Here is an 11,406-nt window from a genome sequence, read left to right on the forward strand (position 1 = left end):
ATCCAAAAAGCTCTGCAACCAGGACTGAGACCGACCACCAAGTAGCCAGTCACGAAATATGGAAGTGATGTCATGTGGCTTAGAAAGAAAACAGCTTTTAAGAGGTTTTCTTTAGTAAGAACGGCACAATGAAAGTAGTGAGAGTAGGGATCAGGAAAGCTTTTGGAGCTGCATTCAGCCCTTCTATCCTCCAACACAACAGCATCATCAACAGCTCTTCAAGCATTCCTCCATTATGTCACACTGATGAATGATGCAGTAATGAGCCAGTGCCACTCTCTGGTTATACAGCTGTCATCTGCCAGCTGTATGCTGCAACCAGTGTGTGTGTGTGTGTGTGTGTGTGTGTGTGTGTGTGTGTGTGTGTGTGTGTGCATCCCCTTTCATGGGGATGAGTGACAGGTACACAAGGATCCCGGAACTCTGAGTTCATTCCAGAAGGCCCTCAGCGTTCCCTTTGGAATACAAGGAAATGATGGTGTCGGCCCTTAACGGAGGTGTGAGTGAGCAAAGCAAAGAAAAGAGAGAAAGAAGACCAGCTGGTCTCTTCATCAAAAGCTCCTTTGCTCCTTCTCATGGCCATATGTGGGCTCCTACTCATCACAAAACAGCCCACATCATTTCACAGACACTGGGCATCTGGCTGGAGCAGTGGGCTGTGGCTCTGTACAGTAAGTAATTCTGATGCCACTGGTTCAGAAGTGGCTTGTAAACTTTGTCTTGATTTGACAAGTAACACCTAAAGCGGTTTTATCATAAAGATAAAAGCCACAGATGCATGTAAGGAACCAATGCAGATTATGATACATGGTACAATAACTACTGTTGCAGTTAATTTTGCAGCTCAATTATCAGGCCTAGCAACAGTGGATTTATAGGATCCATTGTTGCCATAGTGTCGCCCTGAGCTTTGCATCAATCTGATTAACTTTATTTTATGTGTCTGGCACTGAATATCCCCAGCTACCTGTTCATTAATAAATAATAATATTGAATTTACTGTAGTAGATTTACTCTACAGTTTATCACCATATCATTCACCTAATAAACACTATTGAAGCCCAAATCAGCACACGGAGGCATTGCTTAAATGTAACCATGAGAACAGCTGGCTGATAAAAACATTTACTTCAAAGTTCAAATGTTATAGTTCAACAGAGTTGATGCATTTCACAATGTATGCAAAGAAGATGGATAATGTCCTCCTACATCTCTTTTCAAATAACTGCAGTGGAAGACAAATGAGGCTAGAAGAAGCATCTCCTCCAGATCCTTTAAAGCAGCTGCTCTTTCATTCTATGAGACTAATGTGTATGTCACAAAGGAATGCTTTAACATGTGCAAGAGCACACAGAGTAACACAACATGTACAGTGCCTGGCACAATATCAACGTATCAGAGTAAACATATTCTACTGCAACACAACATTCTCTGATATAGGGCCATCACTCAGCCATATACTTTTACAAAGGTGAAATATAATCTAGAAAAACCATTTTACAAACACAAAAAATTAGTATAAGAGAAGAGGAAAAGAAAAGAAGAAGAAAAGGTTGGTTTGATAAGCAGCATTCTGGTTTACTCTGTCTTTCTTTTTGCATCTGGGTTCATTCAATTTGCTCTATCATGGCACAAAAATAACCAACACTAGTCATGAAGCTCTTCCACACGCAAACACATGAAACATCTGCACAAACCACAGTGACTGTGGCAATTACTGACATCAAATGAACTGTTGATGAACTTTTGCCAATTAGTTCCATTGGGGGATTCACTGTCAGAGAGCCTGGTGTTTGTCCTTTTTGTGTGTGTTTGTTCTGCAACAATTTCTAAACAATCTTAACCTAACCACAAATCAGACTTTAGATCCACCGCCTTCAACATGTGGTTTCTAATTTAAACTTATAGCTATTGCCGAAAACACTTCAAACAATATGTGTGTGTGATCCAGTAACGCAGATCTGAAATCTAAACTTCTTCAGTTTAGGGTGTCTAATGCTCGATTGGCAAAGATTATGCTTCGTCGGTCAGATCTTAACAATGGTTACAACAACAATCCTTAAATGGTAAAAACCAGATTTCACATCCAAACCAAAATGAAATGTTTTACGAACAAAAAAATAGGTTAACAAAGCCTCCTTTAGTGGCCTGAACAACTGTCCGACCAAAGCATATCAACACTGTGAACCAGCACTCTCTTTTGAAAGGCTACAGGTGATATCATTACACACGTAAATACCCTATAATCTGAATCAGTTTTGTCACAGAAAACAGCATGCTTAGACGATGATGCACACCCATCACAGAGTAATAAGTACCATTAGGTTACAATATACACACCCATACACTCTGTTCAAACTTGGCAGCTATTTTTACCATATTGGATATGCTATTCCCATGATATCATCATGTGACTCATTGTTCCATCATGGTGGTGGTATGCAAAAATCATGCCGATAAACTGATAAACAATATAGCAACTGAAGTTTAGAAATCCACACACTATGTATACTGTGACAGAGCAATTACAAACACACACACACACACACACACACACACACTCTCCCGAGTCAAAGGTGCTTGTGGGAAATGGAGAATCGCAGCATAGTAGAGATAGTTTGCATTTTTGGGAGATGTAATCCTCTGCTAGAAACAGGGGGGAGTTGAACACTAGTCATATGATGCCACCTTATATGTGTGTGGTGTGTGGGCTTGGGTGTGTTTGTGTGTGTGTGTGTGTGTGTGTGTGTGTGTGTGTGTGTGTGTGTGTGTGTGTGTGTGGTGTGTGTGTGTCATGTTTGTATCTGTCAATGTAGCGAGAGTTAAGTTAAACTACTTAACAGTAAAACAACTTAGAGACACACAATCACATTACCTACAGCAGTTGACGGTTTTTCTGTCTGTGTAGAGTGTCTATATAGTAAGTCTCTAAAGGTTAGAAACAAGAAGCAATCTTTTCAAAATGACTTAAGACCTGACAGATTTGGCTCCTTTCCCCTGCTAACTCAGTGCTCTCTTATCACACATTTTATAGAAAGGTACAATCTAAAAAAAAAAAAAAGTACAACATTGCACAGTTACAAAATAAGCATCATTAAACTGGGCTCTAATTAAATCCAACTTTTTCAAAAAAACACTGATGCTATACAGTTACTCATCTCATGGTCAGCACCATACACAGGGATACACATACACTCCTTCCTGGAAGGCTGAGAAACTTCACCACTTCAAAAACATCCATTTTCTGCATCATTTCCTTAAATAAATACTTCAAGTGACACACAAACTTTAAATACACAGCACACCGTGAAGAAAGCCATAAAGGACAAGCAACTGTCGAGTGGCGAGAGATGTTTAAAAGGGGCTCTGTGGAGAGGGAGGGCAGAAGTTACAAATCTCAATGTAGATTTAGACCTCGAGTCAACATTGACTGAAATTAAATGCTAATTCAAAGGTCAATTGTGAGTCTGGCATTTGTAAAAACCTTAATAGCTCAATGGGCAAACTGCTGGTTCCAAATATTCAGCCAACAAGTTCAACTTTGTTCATTTGGTATGCACACAAATAGCTTGATTCCAGTGAATGTTCAGATTAAGATTTGTTTAAACTGTTTACCCGGGTCACAGTAACCAAACATACACAGTAACCCAGGTCAAGCTGTTTCGAGGGTAATTTCTGGAATGATATGTAGTATCATACAGGCTGACAAGAGACAGGAAGATAAACTGAAAATGGAAGCACTTTGTTTGAGCTGTTTTTGACCAAGGGTTTGATTTAAATTGTGATATGAAAGCTGTTGCTCTTTTGGTCCAAAAACATGACATTTTTCCAACCACTTAATGCTATCTAAAAAAGATGAAGCCTCTTAATAAGTGGAGAAAAACGTGTTACACCAAATAGCAAGTTCAGTTGCCTTTGACTTTGAACTTTTAGATACCCTCTGACCTGGATGAGAATTTTCAGAGGCGTATAACCATGCCTCTATTCTCCACAACAATTTGTATGTTGTTCACTGATGTCTGTGAAGATTCTCAGACATCCAGGTCATAGTTATCCAAGAAAAGTTGAATCAAGGGAAGCTGGATATGCCTACTTGAAATCTACAACCAAGTGCCTAAAACCAAGTCCATACAGGATACAGGATACAGTTGTTTGCTGACCCCTGGTTTGAGATGCTTAGCTCCACCGATTCTGAGAAGATGATTTCTACAACAATACTGCAAATCCATCCATTATCCATACTGCTTACTCTTATAGGGACACGGGGGGGCTAGAGCCAAGCTACTACAAATGAAATAAAATAAAATAAAATGGCTTTAACATCTCATGTTCCCTCAAGCTTAAGGTTCTATGAGGCTTCAATCTTACTAAAACAACTAAAATATTTGGTCATTAATCTTTCTGCGCACACCTGTGTTCCACACTGCATCTCCAACTCCCTCCATCCACAGCCTCATCCAGTGCTGCCAAATTAATTCAAATTTAAAATGTGTGTTCACTCAATTTGTGTTCATTTTCATTTAAATGTTGTGAATCACAGGCTCTGCCAGAGAGGTTCATGAGTACAAAGTCAAATCTGTGTCAAGATTTGTTCTGGAGCATCACAGGAGCAGAGCCACATGCTACTATAAAGGGTTTAAACCTTGACGAGACTTGGAAATGCAGTGTCACTCTGCAGTTCTGATACACAACATGCATATGAAACAGTGGTAAAACTATAAAAGCTCCACTGAACACACAAACATGCACTCACAAGGAGTTGGTAATAAGATACCAGAAACTATAATTTCTCTTTCAGGACACATCTAGACCTCAGTATGGGCAATCAAAACACTCTTTGTCAGGTCAGTTATAAAAAGCTCACACACACACACACACACACACACACACACACACACACACACACACACACACACACACACACACACACACAGTCATTGTCATGCAGAACAAATAGCCACCGACAATGATTGCTCAAGCTGAATAATAAATGAACAAGATTTGAATTTTAGACATCCGACGCTGAGAATGAAAACAGAACTGTGTGTAGGTGAGTGCCTTGCTTGTGGGAGTGGAGAGTGCATTGCTGTGTGTATGTGTGTGTGTGTGTGTGTGTGTAGGTTTTTTCTTTTTTTTTTTAAGTATGTGTGTGCAGAGGGAGGGTTGATGGTGTTAACATTACAGCTGCCATGTGTTTATTTCCCAGAGTTCTGGCCTGTGGCGTCTCAGTCATCTCCACAGGCTTAAACACTAACTTTCCATCCATTTACAGCCTGAATGTGTGTATGTATGTGTGTATATGTGTATGTGCATACACATGTGTGCGGCACGGATATTAATGCATTTGCTATTAATGTGTGGATAATGTGTGGAATGTGGACATTAGTGTCGTTTGTGCAACATCCATGATGAGAACACGTCTCTACATGTATCAGTGTGTGTGAGTTCCTGCCTTGTGTGCAAGTTTGTTTGTGTAAGTGTGTTTACAGTTGTATGCGTCCCACTGTCTCCTCTGTGTGATTAGCTTCCCATTAACTAAGTCACATATCACCCATCACTGGCTCCAGGCCTCCTCTGTACTATCTCACTGGACAAACATGCTGTCGGCTATACCCATTCGCACGCGAGCGTGCACACACACGCGCGCACACACACACACACACACACACACAATCCCATCTGGATGCCCATTAGGTACCTATCATAGCGTATGATGATTGTCTGTATTGCAAAGCCATTTGGTCAAAAGGGAGCATCTTGACACCCACAAATGACTTAAATTACAGCCTGCAAATATATTAATTTTTCACTGCCACATTTAAAGTAGCTGATTCATTCTCTCTTTCTTTTTTTCACTGTCTTTGTTCGCTTTCCTGTCCTGTGATTAACTAATAAACAAAATTAATAAAGCAAAAGGATCATGAGGTGATTTATCTTAGGTTCACAGCAAAAATTGAAAAAAAAAATGTAAATGAGGGGGTGTGAGTACATGGAAAACCCTAAGCCCTTATAGTCCCAGTGCACTGTGCCTGCGACAGCCAGCTCTGCTCTGCTCCGCCTCACCTGTTATCTGTCTATCACTGTATTGTGTAGTACAGTGCTGTGCTGAGCTCTCAGCACACACAATCAGTGTCATTGATGTGAAGTCCTGAATAAATATTTGTAATGTTTTTCTGAAGCTCACTCTTTCCTGACACATGGTATGAAATACTGATCTCTGTACCCACATACATGCATTTTTTTAAGAATACATTTTTGTTTTTGCTATGTTTCTTTGACACATTTACTAAAATCAATTTCTGCATTTAAAAACAACTACATCTGCACAATCTTAAAAACACTGCTTGTTCTTTGTATTACAAAGACTCTCTTCCTCATTCACACACACGTATAACTTCCCCATCTCCAGCTGTGTCTTAAGAAGTCAGGGCCAGACCGGTAATCTGACTGGGATAGAAGTTACTGGATCTGTATCCATTACAGGATGTAATACCCCTCAGTCCCAAACCTCACCTTCCACCTTTCAGAGGTCATTTCAAGATGATTTTTTTCCCCGTGTTTTTCAGACAAATGGGCCAAGTGTCAAGCATGGTACATCAGGGACTCATATTTATGTCACTGCTTTGTCACTAAACCCCTGTATCCTCAGCTCCTGCCACCACGTTAGCCTTTTGGGTCCCGTCTTGTTAACCCTCATCCATTCACACACTCCCCAGGCAGAGCATGGTTTGTGGCACTAGTTGTGTTGAGGAAAGAATTTCAGAACAGAGTAACAGCAACACAGTAACAAAGAACATAAAAAAGACAAAATCTAAGGTGTGAGTTTACTTCAGGACACCAGAACAACTTGTTTTCAACTGCCGGCAGCAACACCTTGCCTCTCTGTTTCAGCTTCACAGCCAGAAGATCAGTAGTTCTAATGAGGTATCAGTTTCCAGCAAGGGAACTCAACACATCCTGTCAGGAGGCTTTGAGACTGAGGAGCAGAAGGCACTACTAACAGCTTGGTAGAGTGAGTCAGCTTTGATGCCCTTTGCTTCTATTTTCTCCAAACAGCTTTTTACTCCGAAATTTCTTAATCAACTTTCCAGAAGGATTGTAGTTTCGTCAGTGACTTCCTGAGAGCTGACTAACCCTATGAATCCTCACTGTTTGAGTCTCTGAATAGACTAAACAGAATGCTTTTGAAGTGATGCAGCCATTTTCTTATGAGTGACAATAAATGCTAATAACAAAATTGAACCAACTGTATTTGGTCTCTTTTACACCATGGGGACACAGTTTTGAACAATGTCTTCCTTATGTGAAGAAAACATCAACTCAGTGAAACCTGAAATTACCACGCAAGGTGTTCATTGACACAGAGAGAGAGAGAGAGAGAGAGAGAGAGAGAGAGAGAGACAGAGAGAGAAAGAAATGCAGCACACAGATCTTTCTGAAAACTAAAAACAGGTCACTGTAAAATGTGATTTGAAGAATGCTACAGCACATTCACGGTGCTTCGAGAACACAGTGTCACACAACAACATGTGTGTGTGTGTGTGAATGGATTATTTTGGCTAAAAACCGGGTAGGTGTTTTATTCTGTTCAAACAAAACCTGAAATTCTGCAGAGAGCAACAGAGTCTCATTAGCGGGCAGTGACAAAAGCAAAGCAACTGGCAGAGCTTTGACTGTGAAAACTGATACAGCGGTGCTTATTTCCACCAAGGACAATGAAATGTAAGCTATCACGCTCACTGCTCACTTCCCAGAACTCACATTGAAGGCTGCAGCCCGGCGTAGGTGGAAGGTCACAGAAGATCTTTGCGTGTGTGTGTGTGTGTGTGTGTGTGTGTGTGTGTGTGTGTGTGTGTGTGTGTGTGATTTACACAGTGTGCATAAGTGTGTGCATTCCCTACACTCTCATTTCTCCTTGAAGAATAATGAACACACCGTCCTCTATTCGTTCACTGCAGAGACAATGGCCTAGATGTGCTGTAGGGCAAACTGTGACCTTCATGCAGACACAACACTGTAGCTATCTGCTGCATGTCTAAGACCGATAATAACAACTCCAGTTCACCTGTGGCTATGGAACTATGAAATACTAGCTGACCAGGACTTCCATTCAGTCTATCAAGCATCCATGTGTCATTCAGGAGCGAGAGGGGAAGAAACAGGATCAAACCTCTGAGTAAAATGCAGATAGAAGTAAGTGAGTTAACTATAAATAAAACATATCTCTCTCTCTCTCTCTCTCTATATATATATATATACCTGCTCAATCCTTTTTTGCATACAGTTTTTCAGAAAACAAATATTTGCCTATTGAGTCACAGTTGAATCTATTGCCAGGACAATCAATCATCTGTGTGTCAACCGATGAATGAGCCTGTTGCTGGTCCAATCAATCATCTACATGTCAACCAATGAATGAACCTGTTGCTAACAGGCCTTGGGCGAAACGTTATTTGAATACAATTTTAACAGTTTGAGAGTGCTTGCCTAAAAACATCAGACTGAAAAAAGAAATGACACACTCATTGTGTTGATTATGTTATATGCTCTTTTTTTTTTTTTTTTTAATTTACATTCTGGAAAATTTCAAAATGCTCTGACACAGACATAGTTTAGAAATATTCTGGCATTTTTAATTTTATTCTTTAACCTATAAAGATTAGGCAATAAAAGTTATGGCAGTGCTGGCAGGAGTTTGGGGAAATATGAATGAAGAAGAAAAAAAATACATCCTGAGATGTTTTCAGGGAGCACTCTGCCCTGATCTGACATATATCAGGGACGAGGAAGCTGTTTCACTAACCTGTAGGGGGCGCAATATTGTTATACTGGTATTAGTAAATGGACTGAAACATTACATCCCAACACCTGACACCTAATCAAAAACACTGCACATAGATCTTACCGATGTCCCACATGCACCAGTTGAGCATAAAGCGTGAGAGAAATTTAAACCATAAAAATGGCTAGAAGGCGATGAATATACTTTCTCTGAAATAATATCAATGCAATATTAAGGAAATGACAGTATGAATGACTTGCTGGGAGTATAACACAAACAAGAAAAAAAATCTTGGTAGGGGTCCAACTTTTTGTCAGATTTCACATATGTCTTCTTCGTTGGCAGCTGTTCTGTGGGTTCTTGGATAGAGCCATCAGTGTTACCATGTATCTGAAACATTCAAGCGATTTTTATGTTTGTGTCCATGTGTGCTCATGTGTGCACTGCAAATGCTTAAATGTAAAAAAAAACAAAAAAAAAAAAACAAAAAAGAAACCGATAGTCCTTCCAAGGCTTGGCTTTAAATGATAAAACTGTATCTGCGAGCGAAGAGAACAAGACAAAAGGAAGGGGTAACTCAGCATGAACCCCATAGGAAAGCCGACTCAACCGGTGACAATGACAGGAAAGATGGACGAGAAAGAGGGGATGACATGCAGCCAGAGGTCGCAGGACGACCTCAGCACATAGCACATTGGGTATGAGGCATGAGCCCTTGCTGGCTTAACTTCAGGGCTCCCAGCTGAAACAATCTCCAATGACTTTAAATAGACCGACAATAAAGACAGAGAAGAAAAATATGTGCAGACACTATCACTCATCAGAAATACAAGCCTGCATAGTGGACAATTTAACAGCGCACTTTCATTTAAATTCAATACTTCAATACTGACTTTTTTTGAATCAGTGATTTGAAAGATAATCTACACTCAACTGCTGTCGTGCTGTGGTTAAACCTTTGTGCAGAAGAAACAATAGAAGCGGAGAGTCAACCCTTAATGACACACATCAGGAGACTAAACATAACAGACTATTAAATCTGACATGTTCTCTCTCTTAACACCTCGCCAATCACACTCCAGATACCAAACATGGTCACAGACAAAGCGGCTGATGTGGCTAACGGTAACAGTGTCGCTTCATGACAATATAACTGTCTGTTTTTGACAAAACAGCAAGTACACTGTGATTGGAGATATGTAACTGAATGTCAGAGCAACTATAGCACTTCAGAGTGAATGTGAATTTGACAAAGTGGTCAGATAATCAATGAAATATTACCTTACAAAAATTTCTCTAACAAATACATTGTCTTTGTCTTTGTTTTTGTATAGTCAGTAGAAAAGCTATTGTTCGCTTCAAGAAATTGTTGTTGATTTATCATATTGATATAATATACAAACCTGAAAAGTATTGTCTATTTGCTCTATAATACATTTTTAAAATGATTTCTTGCCTCAAGTTCACTGTCATCATTATAACAAACATACAAAACAGCTGCACCAACTGAAACTAAGACCATAAATTGTCACTTGCTAAATAACAATGAGCTTCTGGCCTTGATGAAATGCAACATACTGCTGTGATGCAGACATGTAACATTCAACATGAGTGATTCCCTGCTGTAAAACAACCACATACATGTTGTGTGTTTAGGATCAAATCTACATCAGTTGCTACGTTTTGGAGCCAATTCCTAAACCTGACCGTTATCATGAGTTGCTTACAGACCACAGACACTGCATAGCAGGGCACAGCCTAAAGCTGCAACTTTCTAAAAGTAACACACATGCATCCACAAAATGTACAAGTAACATTAAAGATGTGAAACACAATATAGAGAATAAAAACACCAGTGCTGTTTGCAGTAGGTAGGAAAGAAATCACAACTACATTTTCAAAGTGTAAAAAGAAAATCTGACAAACATTAGTTGAGTAGCAACAGAGCAACTTCATGGCAAAGCTATGTGAAAACAGCACCACGGGTCAGCGGTGAGTAGAGAAAGTTTGCAGTAACTCACCGTGTGCTTGTGTGTGAAGAGAGAACAGTCCAAGCAACAGCAGAGGACTCCGGCTCCAAAGACAGAGAGAGACACAGCGCTTCAGCCTTCCTCCCTGCACTGGCATGGTAGAGTCTGCCGCTCCGCTCCTCTCTTCTCCTCTCTTCAGTACACTCCACACTCCACAGGGTCCACCACTCACACTGCCTCTTCCTCTGAGAGTGTGTATGTATGTGCTAGAGAGAGAGAGAGAGAGAGAGAGAGAGAGAGAGAGAGTGAGAGGTGGGGGGAGTACCGGGCATGCAAGCAAGCTCCTGTATGTGTGTGTGTGTGTGTGTGTGTGTGTGTGTGTGTGTGTGTGTGTGTGTGTGTGTCCACCACAACGTGAGAAAGTCCACACCACACAAAACACACCAGCAGCAGCAGCAGCAGTTGCAGAGTTGATTGTCCTCCAACCCGGCCTGACAGTAGCAGCCCAGCTGAGAGAGAGAGGGAGAGAGAGACAGAGAGAGGCAAAAAGGGGGAGTTTACTTCACTTGCCTAGTAGGGAGGGTTGACCTGCTCACTCACTCACACTCACACACACACACACACACACACACACACACACACACACACACACAG

General features: G+C 40.6%; 1 protein-coding gene across 1 annotated transcript in view; it reads right to left on the reverse strand.

The window, feature by feature from the left end:
- The window catches only part of bmpr1b (bone morphogenetic protein receptor type 1B), a 41,128-nt gene extending 30,157 nt beyond the window's left edge, over positions 1-10,971 (reverse strand). Inside the window, exon 1 of the mRNA XM_022757759.1 lies at positions 10,804-10,971. Coding sequence (XP_022613480.1) covers positions 10,804-10,909 — 106 coding nt within the window. The 5' untranslated portion in view covers positions 10,910-10,971. The remainder of the gene's footprint in view (positions 1-10,803) is intronic.
- Between the last annotated feature and the right edge of the window lie 435 nt (positions 10,972-11,406).

Source organism: Seriola dumerili, unplaced genomic scaffold (genome assembly GCF_002260705.1).
Source record: "Seriola dumerili isolate Sdu_G_001 unplaced genomic scaffold, Sdu_1.0 BDQW01000290.1, whole genome shotgun sequence".
NCBI classification, from domain to species: domain Eukaryota; kingdom Metazoa; phylum Chordata; class Actinopteri; order Carangiformes; family Carangidae; genus Seriola; species Seriola dumerili.